This window comes from Carex rostrata, chromosome 27, assembly GCF_964058835.1.
Source record: "Carex rostrata chromosome 27, lpCarRost1.2, whole genome shotgun sequence".
Taxonomy (NCBI): domain Eukaryota; kingdom Viridiplantae; phylum Streptophyta; class Magnoliopsida; order Poales; family Cyperaceae; genus Carex; species Carex rostrata.
The window spans coordinates 3,021,071-3,033,692 of record NC_135944.1 but is presented as its reverse complement, the minus strand read 5'-3'; the positions used below and the strand labels follow the sequence as shown (position 1 = coordinate 3,033,692).

At 31.0% G+C, this 12,622-nt stretch overlaps 1 protein-coding gene across 1 annotated transcript; it reads left to right on the top strand.

Moving 5' to 3' along the window:
* Window positions 1-1,636: 1,636 nt before the first annotated feature.
* LOC144544840 (F-box/LRR-repeat protein At3g58900-like) lies at window positions 1,637-3,908 on the top strand. Its single transcript, XM_078293380.1, has 3 exons — window positions 1,637-2,563; window positions 3,005-3,157; window positions 3,708-3,908. The coding sequence occupies exons 1-3, from the start codon at window positions 1,637-1,639 to the stop codon at window positions 3,906-3,908; spliced, it is 1,281 nt and encodes a 426-aa protein (XP_078149506.1).
* Window positions 3,909-12,622: the final 8,714 nt, after the last annotated feature.

Below are 12,622 nucleotides of genomic sequence, written 5' to 3'. Positions count from 1 at the left end.
AACCATGCATTATTAGTACTTCAACAATTGAACTAACAATATGTACTCCTTACCCAAATCATCTATCTTCCCGGTAAGATAGAGGTCGTTTACACATACATTTTTGTCCAACATGTGGTATATGGCCTCTATACTGGACCTTTAGAGAGCTTTAGGACAGCTATCAAATATTGCATATCCTTCTCATGCACTCTGCCATCTAATTGAAAAGAGAAATGAAGATAGTAGCATTCTTCGGCTCAACAACATTTAAAGTGAATGGTACCAAGTTGGTAGCTTAAATTAGGACCGACATGTTTACATATTACTTACCTACATGTGTACATACAATTCCATCCCATTTTTTAAAATCTAAAAGAGGCAAGCAGTATATCATTATTGGATCGAGTATACTATTGCATTGAACAACAACAAAAAATCAACCAGAGAAATGGAATGTGTTAGAACTAAAATAAAATTGCACTAGAACATCCAATTCTACGGTCCACGGTAGCACGAGCGCATGCAGCAATGTTCATAGCACTCTTTTCTTCTTAATCTTTCCAAAAGAGTTTCCTTCCTTCTCGCCGTAATTTTTACCACTTCCAATTACAACTTAGAACCCTAACTAAAAGCCCCGCAGCCGCTCCCTCTCCTGGCAGACAAATTTTTCTTCCTCTAAAAGTATTTCATGATTCTAAAAAAGTTTCAGTTGATTTAGGTGATTAGAGGCAGATTACTCTCCTATCTTGCGGTCTCTTCCAAATTTCGAGCATAAAATAATTACTGTGGTGAGTCATAATCTTACATGATCTCCTATTTTAATAATTGTTTAAAGGTTTACAATGACTTGGGGTATGGTAGTATTTTGGGCTCAATTATAGTAACAATTTTGCCTAAAACATCTCCTTCTCAATTAAAAATTCGATGGTATCATCGCCGGTACTTCTGCTGGTAATACCGATATGCTCGGAAATAACAATTTTCTATCAGTGTATCCTCGTGAATAGTCACTTTTTACCCTCGCCAATAGTAGCCTATTTTTGTAGTCTGTTATTTGTTAGAGAGGTGCTTATTCTTGCACAAGCAAAAAATATTCCAAGGCTCTCTAATGGCATGATACATGGTGGCCCCCTCAACTATTTATAGTAGTTAAATTTGACTTAATTTTTTCCTAATAATCAAATTTTATTATGTTAAGTGTGAATCTAAGAAATTTCATATCAAATTTTACTCGGTATATTTTATTATGACCCAAGAAGTTTGAAAATGTAACCTAGCCAACCGAATTATTTATCATTATATGAATGAATAGAGTAGTAACCTAAGCAATTAATTATCATCATATATAGATAATTAAATTCAGACATAGACCCTTCATCAATTGTCAAATATTTATAAATAATGTCCACATGAATTATCTGACATATCAATCTCAGTATAGATACAACACAACTATGATAAATTTAACTTTAATAAAAATAAAAAATACCAGGAGTACATTTGTCGCTCTACCTTCCCCTTGTTGTTGGCCGATGGGTCTTGGGTGAATATTCCTAGGAATGTCCATATCCAAATTCATAACTCCATTCATGGTACTTAAAATCATGTATATTCACATATTTTAAAACAGAAGTGCACGCTGAGTTGTCTGAAGATGACGAAAACCAAGAGACATGGTAGGAGAAAGAAAGTCACCCCTGACAGATTGAGCACTTTGCTAGATGATGTTCTAATGCACGTGCTCTCATTCCTAAGTACCAAAGAGGCGGTACAAACTTCTGTTTTGGCCAGAAGATGGAAAAACAATTGGACATCAGTGCCTGTCCTAAATTTCAATCTTAACGATTTCTTGACAGATAGTAGTGACCTAGACGATGATGAAAAACGGGAAGAATGCGAGGATAAGCTTGAGCATTTTGTGTATAAGGTGTTGGAAAATAGAGGGCCTTCATACTTAGATAAGTTTCAATATCATTCATGTATCGGTGTAAACAATTCTATAGTTTCTGCGGAGTGGCTCGACCAGGTAGCACTTCTAATGCCTCGGGTCATCAGTGTCTTCATTGAAAGAGGGAATGGGTTACACATACCAGATTTAGTTTTCTCTTGTGCAAGCTTACAAGAACTTGAGATACTTCTCAACACCAGTGGTCTGAGAACTATCATTAGACCAAAATCGATAAACCTACCTTCTCTAAAAGTTCTGAAACTGCAAGATGTATATCTTGAAGATGATTTTGGAAAAAAGCTTTTCTTGGGCTGCCCTTCCCTTGAAAGCCTGTATCTAGGTACTTCTGATTTGGTTTTTTCTGATATTTCCTCCAAGGTGTTAAAAACCTTAGCTTTGGAGGAGTGTTGTCAATTCTACCATATAAAAATTTGTTGCCCTTCCCTTATTTCTTTGAACATTGAATGTTGTTATCAAACGGGAGGCATTTTGCTAAAGAGTACAGCTTCCCTAGCAATTGCAAACATCTCACTAGAAAGCGATGATGATGGTGATGTTGATGATCTGAACATTCTTGAAGGTCTGTCAAATGTTTCCACTCTGAAGTTGGATTTGCGAAGTGATGAGCTTAAGGTACACTGTCTTCTCTGTTTAAAAAATCACAACTTCATATTTTCTCATATGCCCACTTACTCTTGAGAACCAGAGCAATGTTCCAAATACAGTGCTTCTAAATCAGGTGTATGCATAAATCAAACAAAGTTTGATAATTGTAGAATACCTTTTGTCAAAGTTGTTTTGTTGCATATAATATTTAATTTGTACATGTAGAACCTAGTTGCTTTAATACTAGGATTACCGGCTATTCTAGAAAACAACAAAAAGATATAAAATTAATTACTGGAACAACCTTGCATCGTTTGTGGCTGTACCAGATCATGCACGCTGTTGAACAAAATAAATTTATGAACTACGGAAATAGTTGGTGGTCTAAATAAATAGGATTGGGTTTTGATTGACAATTTTAGGAGGCTATTTCTGTTGTGAAATTAACATTTGTTTTGTAATGTGAAGGAAGAATTGATGAAGTATATTCCCTACTCCAAAATTTTTAACAACTTGAAGACTATGGAATTAGGAAGATTGAATTTGAAAGACAGTAATTTAGTTGCTTTCTTCCTGCGGTGTTCTCCTCATTTACAGATGCTCACTTTGAACCTAGCTGAAGTACTCTCTCTCTCTCTCTCTCTCTCTCTCTCGCTCTTTCTAATCAATAATATGTTAAAGAATTATACTGTGTTATTGTCCTCCATTTAATAAAGTCAAATAAATCTACGTAGGGAGGTTGGTACTAATAAGTATACAATTTTCTGCTTTATCTGTGTTTGTGTAAATATGAGGACAAAAGCAATGCTGCTTTGCCCTAATAATTATTTTTCTACCATTAGACAAAGATAATACCAGCTTGAACTTATTGGAAAGATTTAGATTAGAGGTTCTATAAAGACGGGTAAGGTTTGGTTACTACTATTTCTTTTTGGATTTAGTTAAAAAAAAGTTCTTCAAATATTCATTCATATACTTTTTTATTTTTGAACTTGGTTGGGTATAGTAACTATACGGATACCCAAATTAATTGGATCCGGATCGGGACCGCATCTGAACTGGGTAATCGGGTAAAATAACAACTCTAATTTAGACTAAACTTTTTATCCTAAGACATTTATGAGAATATTATACTTACACTAATATAAATGGCACCTTTTTAACATGAAAGCCATCAGAAGGTGATCAAGATGAGCCAAGCCGGACGGAATCTGGAGAAGTTTTCCAGCGGGAGTACCTTGAGACTGTCAAAATTATAAAAAGGAATGATGATGAGATTATAAAATGGAAAAATCAAGATATTTTGCTTATTCAGGTGATCAAGTATTTGCGTGCCCATATCAAGAAAATTGGAAAGATTATAACTACCTGAGTGTTCTATATTAATTTTTCTTGTGAGTGTTTTATGTTGTCTTTAGTTATTTTGGATGTCCTGAGAGCTGTATGGCAACCTCTCTATTTTTGTCTTTCTTTTTTTAATTGCATGTCATATATTGTCCTTGAATTTATGATCCAAATTGTAATATAATTTATACTGTTGTAGAACTTTGTGACCTAAGGTGATTTGGATGATTTAGGAATGAGCTTAAACTTTAGAGCTATGATCCAGAAATTGTTTTATGAAACCAATTCTCTAGAAATAAATTTGTAATTGCCGGTATATTGTGAAATGTTTTCCCTTAATTACTGTGGTAAGAGTCGTATCACATTTTGTCTAATTAATTATGTTGGAAATGCTGCTACTAAATCTTAAATCTGAATATATGATTGACAAAGGCTACTAGACAATTGACAAAGTACAGTTGTGTAAAACAGCAAAAAAAGCACAAAACAGTCTCACACTCCCAAGAAATATCCTTACCTTATAATAAAATTTAATTGTGGGAGTACATAACTTGTATATGGTGAACAATTATACAAAATACCCAGAACCAGCCTTTGATTCAGATTGGGTACCTATGGAAGATCGCTCGTTCAAAACCTAGAGTATTCCGTGTGAATATAAATAGTTCCATAGTTTGATCTCAAAAATATGATAAGTGTAGCGGGTCCAATTTGAACTAAATTTAGATTTCTACACATATAAAGGACGTATATAATCGAAGGAAGGCAGATTATTTGACTGGAAGGTTCAGATTCAATCCGAATTGAAATCAATCAATCCCAACCATCATAGCTTCAGGACAACTAATTCAATTTTAGATGCATAATATAGATGAGATATACACATGCAAATTTGTTCAAACTGATGTGATAATTAAATTGAGGTCTATTTTACATTTAATATATTATGCTACGTACTTTCTAGTAAATTACATAATTAAATAGCTATGCAGTGCATGTGTATTAATTCATTATGAAAATGTTCTCACAGGTAAATGCAAATTTAATTGATTGGCGATGGAAATAGCATAACGATCCACTTTGATATAATAGAACCTAGAAAATCATGATTTTTACCAAGTGGATCATTAATTTGTACTCTCTTCTTCACAAATAAGGCGGATTATATTCATCCGAACTAGCTACTAGCCCATAATACCACAGTGGGATGCCCTTAGCTAAAATGTACTTAGATAAACTAGAATATGACAACTTTATTATTCTCATTTTCTGTGATTGTTTTAATATATTTCTTGAGAACAATATATTTTATGATATATTAACTTATGTTTTAATTTCTATTACATTATTATCTATGGTGGTGGGACTAAAGGATTTAATCAGAATTACGTATGTAACATTTTTTGACAGAAAAACAATTTGTTGTTATTTCAATAAAGAATTACGTATTGTTGTTAATTTTCACGGTTCTACATTATTCCTAGATCACAAACACATACTGTACCGTACTGTGACGTATCCGGTCAAGTTGTGATTGTTTACATCCTTATTTTCCACTCTCACGTTAGTTACATATCTATATTAGTTTAACAAGAAAAGTGCTTTGAAGGGGAATTTTCTGGACAGCAATGCGAAGTTTACAATAAGAGATGTTCTCTCATTTCAAACTTAATGATTAACTTGTTCTTGTTTAGGACTGCTAAATTAAGAAAACAATAATAATTTTGCTAGCTCATGTCTTGTATATCTCTTATGCATCCATTTTTTATGGACTTGTATCCTACTTACTATAAATTTTTAATCAATAAAATCATTTTTTTTATTGATGAACTAAACAATTAACAGCATATTTTTTTAGCCGTTTTTTGAAATAAAAAAAAATAAAAACGACAGTACATGTGTAACTGTTGTAAAAAAAGCCATATATCAATTACATGAAATTCTGATACCTCTATAATCTTTGTTGTAGAATCTTTTTACAATTTATGAAACTTTGAGTTGGATTAATTCAATATTCTAAACTATGACAAAATTGATATATGTTTCTATATTAAAATTTGGCAGCATGTTACCATATTTCTTTCTTAATTTTTAAACCTTATTTACAACTCCAAAATTAAAAGTCGGATGTTGGTCCCTAGTAATCCATGCAAAATTAATTCAGTTTGTGTGAAATCATCATAACGGTTTTCCTCTGTTGAACAAAGGTGATCTCTAATCACACGGTTGCAATGCTGAGATCAAGTTATTTTTTATGAGTCCGATTGCCATATTAAAATAAAGCAATATCTAATGAGGCCATTTAAATTGTATGTTTGATACAATACCTTAGTTAGTTCGTTCATCCATTTTTTTCGCACATCCCAAATACTATATATGCATGAACAAATACCATAGTATTGCAGATTAATTTATCCTTATCGATTTGTAACCATATTAATAGAGAATTTCTCAAATTCATTTTGAGATATTGAAGTAAACCAATAACAAAATATATCACAAATATGCCCATAATTGCACTTTCTTCATTAGCCAACGGAGAGTTACAGAATGAAAGAAAGAAGATATGGTCAGCCCAAAAGACTCAAACAAGACCAGACCTCTATTATATACTTTCAAGCCTGTGGAGTTAGGTCGTGTATGGGAACAATTCCTACAGGTAATTTATTAAATCATTAAACTTGAAATTGTTTGTTTGAACAAGCTTGCACACTTATTTGTTCACAAATCTTAATCTAAAATATAGTATTTTGAAATATAAGCTTTGTAATTTTAATTTTATGATACAGGAAATATTGTTAAAGGAGGGTCATGTATGGCATTACCAATCTTTTCATAAGCGCCCAGAGTTTGCTCGGGTTAGTTTAATAACACATCTATTTGTAGTTTCTCATTTCTAGCTATCTTTTTACATTAATTCGAATGATCTTTCACTATTTTCTAAGTTCTTTTTTTTTTACAATATAACTTTTCTTTCAGTGGCAAGTGGACGCTCCAATGCAAATCCACAGACTCCTTGAGATTATAAGCGAAAGGAGAGATTTAAATGTGAGTTATAACCGATAAATAATTCTGCATACGGCGTGCATTACTTGTTTGGTGTTTCATTGGACGACATTAAACAATGCTAATTAATAAACTGATACGTCTCATTTCTTTTTAATATCAAGTATTTTGTATATGTTTAATGCTTCTTATTTTTGGTTATCGACTGCCAGGTGACATTTTCATTTTTTTTTTATATTTGTTGGTTATGATCAAGTGACTGATGGTATTATTTTTGGTGTAACATTAATTTATTTTCTGAGTAATGTAAATAGTTTTTCTCTACCTTATACCTTTGGTGATTTTAAAATTGTCAGAGTTTCATTAAGAAAAAAAAAAGACACAACACATATAGTCGGATATTCATTTGGAGCATGTTTTATATTTTTGGTAAAGCTGGTACTGTTTGAATATAAAACTGTATCATTGCCATCTCATTTTAGACAAAAAAAATAAAATACTTTTCACAAAAATCGAGTAAAAAAACAGTACAATTGTATTTCTAGTAAAAAAAAACTAGTATTATTTTGAAATTAATTGTATTTTTATATCTAAAATATAGTTTTTTAAATCGTGGGTCGGAACTGTCTGAAATTTCAAAATTTGGAATACCTACTATTTTAACTCAACAATTCAGCTACGAAAAATATTTTAAGAGAATTGATGGGGGGCAGGGAATAAGCAAACTTAACCTTGAGATTAATGGAGTTGTGGTGTTTAATTAAAGGATACTTGTTTTAAATGTTAATAAATAGATTCAGTATTGTGAAAACAAAATGAGATAGGTGTGTAAGTTTCTCAGGAGCAGAGGTTAGTGATTTTCTTAATTATTCTATTAATATTATCTTAGCAAATTAAAAAAAATAAACTAATCCTATAAGCTATTAGCAAGTCGCATATAACTAATCCTTTTCACTTAGTATGACTACATGATTTCTTATAAGTTTGTGTCATGAATTGATGACATGCAGAGCTATGGATATATATCACCAAAGGCCAATGGTCAGATAGAAAAGGTTAACGAATCTCTCAAGTATTACCCTCTCATTATTGTTCAAATTCATTTTATATTTTGAAATAGGTATTATGTTTTTTTCTGAACGAAAACCAAGTGACGACTCTAGTCCTAAGAACTACCACCTCATTATTTTTCAAATTCAATTTATTTTTACATTAATACAATTGTTATTTTAAGTTATATTAGGAGCAGGGCAATGAGCATATTCAACCTTTTGATTAAATTAAGGTTCATGTTGTGTTTAATTAGTGGATCTTGATCTTATCCGAGTTTTTTTTCTAAATAAAAAGTAAAGTAATAAGAATCAAGCTCTAAAATTCTATTGATAAGTGACACAAAAGATATCAATTTTTATATAAAATTATAATGATATTATCAGATATGGGTAATTGAACTATACTTGTGTTCATCAGACAGTTGGCTGGAAGCATCTAATCCGTTTATGCTGTGCAAGATAGAAACCCTTAATTTGGTACTAATTAATTTGAACCTTTCATGGACCATCGATCTGAGGCGATAATGGCCTTAAGCTCACAAACCTATCTCTCCCCAATCCTTTCTTCCTCTATTCTTACCTATGACATCCCCCACATCCATGAGAGTTCATTCCCTATATAATCCTACTATACCGACTGTTGTAGGCATAAAGTGAAACATACATACAATCATTAAAAAAAAAAAAAATTTCTTTGTATGCAATATGCTGATAAAAATATTTTCTGGAAAATTCATAATAAAACTGAAAAGAACTCATGAACAAATTACAAAAGAATATTTAGAAATTAATATGAATGGAATCTTCTAAGCAAAACTTGAAGACCTATATATATACTATCAAAAATATCATTTAAAAATTAAAATTCAACTTACATATAAATCAAAACATGCATACATTATATTCCAAAAGTGTTTATATGAGATATAAAAAATATTCATAATTATTTTGTATATACATAATAACAAATTGCGAGTTACAATGTGGAGATCAGGGATATTACAGAAAATTCGTCAAAAAGAGAGTGTCAGAGCAAAAACTGATGGACCAATGAAATAACGTAGCTTACTTATAAATAGAGGCGAAGGCACACAATGTAAATAGGGTTAATTGACCCTCATTTATTTTCAATTTTTTTATATTAAAAAATTTCAATATACTTTATCAGAAAATGTGGAACTGTCAAATTGACCCCATTTGCAACCCAAAAATTTGATACATTTGACCTCCATTCATATTTGACTCCCATAGTCTAAAGATCTGGCTCCGCCCCTAGCTATATATATATATATATTCATTAAAATCAAAACTCATTTGTTAAGTTTTTGTACGTTTAACAATAAAATACTGTAGTTATTGGATCGAAATTACAAACTAGACATATATATGAAATAAGTATTTATCTGATTTCATGGGAACTGGAAAACAAATAATGGATATTCGCTCATTTCAAATTTATGTGGGTTTCTTTCATTTAGAGAGGTTTCTTTCGCATATTATCAGTGGATTGTATTATTTTTTTTATTTTTATCTATCCTTTTAATATTGTTTTAAAAATTAACTCTGCTTAGATGATATCATTAACTCTGTTTTCATTCTAAAATCAAGTTAAATTTGTGTGAGGCCATGCATTTAGATTGTATGAACGTTGCGTAACAAATAATGGTTGGTTCATCCATTTTGCAACTTTCAAACACTATATAAAATTAAGATAAATGCCATAATGAAGAATTCCACTTAGATACATCCATGGTCTAGATGAAAATTTGCTTAAATATTATCAAACTTAATTACAGTGAGTTATTAGAGGAAATCAATAAACTTAATTTCATTAAAGTACCTTCAATATCCAGAAACTTTTAATGTTAGAAAGGCTAAAAAGGTTTTGATGTTAGAAGGTATTCATTTTTACCTCTAAACTAGTACTATATAATATAATATCAAAGATAAAATGAATTTGACTCGAATAAATTAAAATCTTTTTGTGCAAATTGACCCTCGTTAATTACAATTGCTAGCTATATTTACATTTACGATAAAGCTTTATTTAAATATTGACCCCATAGATTAAAATCCTGTCTCCGTGACTAAATTCATACATGTGATTTAAAATTGGGGTTGAGTTGGACCCGACCATGACCCGTATGGTTTATAACCCGATCCATTAATCATATGGCAGTAATGCTATTACGTAACTGTTAAGAGGTATTTTATATATATATATATATATATATATATTTTGTGCAGATCGCATATATGTTGGTCTCCGTATCAGAATTATTGGTCTCACTGCTCTGCTGATAGCTTCTTTCCTTTTTGAGACTTAACTGACTTGTTTTCTATAATGTTTTCTTTTCAACGCTAAAACGTGTAAATAATTTAAAATATAATGTGAAAATTTATCTAAGATGAAAAAAATAGTCAATTTTCCAGTAATTAAATTGAAGGAATGTTTACTTTTAATTTTTAAAACCGCACTTTTTGACTGCATGATTTTTTAGGTGCAGATTCTTTCTTTTAAGTATACGATATCTATGCCTTGTAGTATAACTATTTATGAAACTTTTTTTAGTAAAGGATGGAGGTCAACCCACTCAACTATTTAATACTTCTGATATTAAAAAAAAAAAAGATTTCTTTCCATCTGAATTTCGAGCTCATGATCTTCCACTTTAGAGACAATATATCTTTACCATTAGACCAAAAGCTAATTTTGTTATGACTTATTAACTTTGTTTACATCAATTTTTTATGACTTATCACAACTCTTTAGTCTTGTATTCATATTAGGAGGCATGATTTAATCTTTCGTGCATCATGCCTACATTAACTTAAAACTTAAAATTATTGGTAAGTTAATTAATAATTCATTGCAAAGTAACTTCATTATTTTGCTAATTTGTTCAGTAAAATAATGCTTCGCTGAAAAACACATCTAGATGTTTTAATTTGCATTTTTTTTTTCATTTTTTTTTCTTTTGAGGAGAAAAATCTATGAGACTCGAACCAGTGACCTGTTGATCAAGTTATTAATTTCATATGCAAATTATGTATAATGTTACATAATTAATTAGTATAAAGAGTTTGGAAAAATACACCAATGTGAGTAAATTTTGAAAGTTGATTCTTTAATTTATTGATTTATATAAAATGAAAATAAAAAGTGATAATTTTTTATGTTATATAGAGAAAATAATATATATCATATCTAATGGTTTTATTTTGGCATATAAATTGTAGAATTTCTTTTATCAGAAAATAAAAAATGGAGACATGATAGATGTATAAAAATTGAAGGTATTTGAATATTCTTTAATAATTAACTCTGAATAGATGAGACTATTAATTATGCTGTCATCAGATCACACTTATTGCATACTAAGATCAAGTTAATTTTGTGAGAGGCCACGCATTTAAATTGTATGAACGTTGAGTATCGCATGCATTGTCTTAGTTGGTTCATCTGTTTAGTTGTTTAATATATATATGGATAGTTGGATTACTGGTGTGGCTTCTTTGCATGATGCTTAGCTGAAACTTAATTACAATTTTTTTTAATTTTTGTGTTTTGTTAATTGAACGAGGTTTTATTCCCCATCTAATAGTGAAACTAATGAGCTTTCTTCTCAAGTGTTGTATTTGTAGATTTATCAACGATATGAATTTTGTTACACAACTGAAATATTGTGGAAAGACTTGAGGTATCAGAATATTCATTAGGTTCAACGGTCAAAGGGATATCAAGCAAATAATCCAACTTGTCATATAGTTAGATCCAACGATCAAGATGGATCCTCCTCCTCTGCCTCCCCTTCGTCCCTTTCCTCATCCTCCTCCCCCTCCCCTCCCTTCTCCTCCACATCTCCAGCCTCCTCCACCTCCCAATCCTCCTCCACCTCATCCACTTCCCCCGCCCCCTCTCCAGCCTCCTCCTCGCCCTCCTCCCTTTCTCTCACCTCCACCTTCCCCGCCCCCTCTCTAGCCTCTTCCTTCCCCACCACTCTATAATTCAGTTACAATATTTATTAATGAAGACTTAAAACAATCAAATTAATGTATTTCCATGCCAATATAATTAATAATTTTGTTCTTCAAAGTCTCCACAAGATGTGACCATAATATTCCTATATATTCCTATTTCTTAATGTAACATACGATCTTGTGTTTACTCTCACGTACTCGTACACAAACGAATGTAGAATGAAAACAAAAATAAAATGCAAAAGAAATAATTCACATGGTTTCTTTAATTTATACATGGTGATCAGGTCAGCGACGTCTGAGTTTACTCAAACATTTTTTTTTTACCCTAAACACATCCAAAAGAAATAATCAACATAAGCAATGTGATATGGTCACCCGATTGAAATCTTAAACTATTTTTTGTATGAGACAAATTAAATATTATGGTGAGTTTCTAATGACTTCGGATGTTTGAGTAGTTAGTTCATTTATTTTGTATTTCTTGACAATTATATATAGCTAACTAATGCAGATTTATACTCATCAAGTTACGTTGAATAATATACTAAGAGAAAACAAAAATTACCAATATTATACGAAGCTATTGGAGAAAGCCAATGTATACAATACAATCAACTGTGGAAAATCCAATAATAATACCGGTATCCATTCGGTGAATAAAATCGACATATTCCAATGGAACCAACTTCAAAGGTTCCTA

Coding starts and splice junctions, on each gene's coding strand:
- LOC144544840 (XM_078293380.1), top strand. CDS start 1,637: ATGACGAAAACCAAGAGACATGGTAGGAGAAAGAAAGTCACCCCTGAC. Junction 2,564..3,004: donor TGCGAAGTGATGAGCTTAAG/GTACACTGTCTT, acceptor TGTAATGTGAAG/GAAGAATTGATGAAGTATAT. Junction 3,158..3,707: donor TCACTTTGAACCTAGCTGAA/GTACTCTCTCTC, acceptor TTAACATGAAAG/CCATCAGAAGGTGATCAAGA.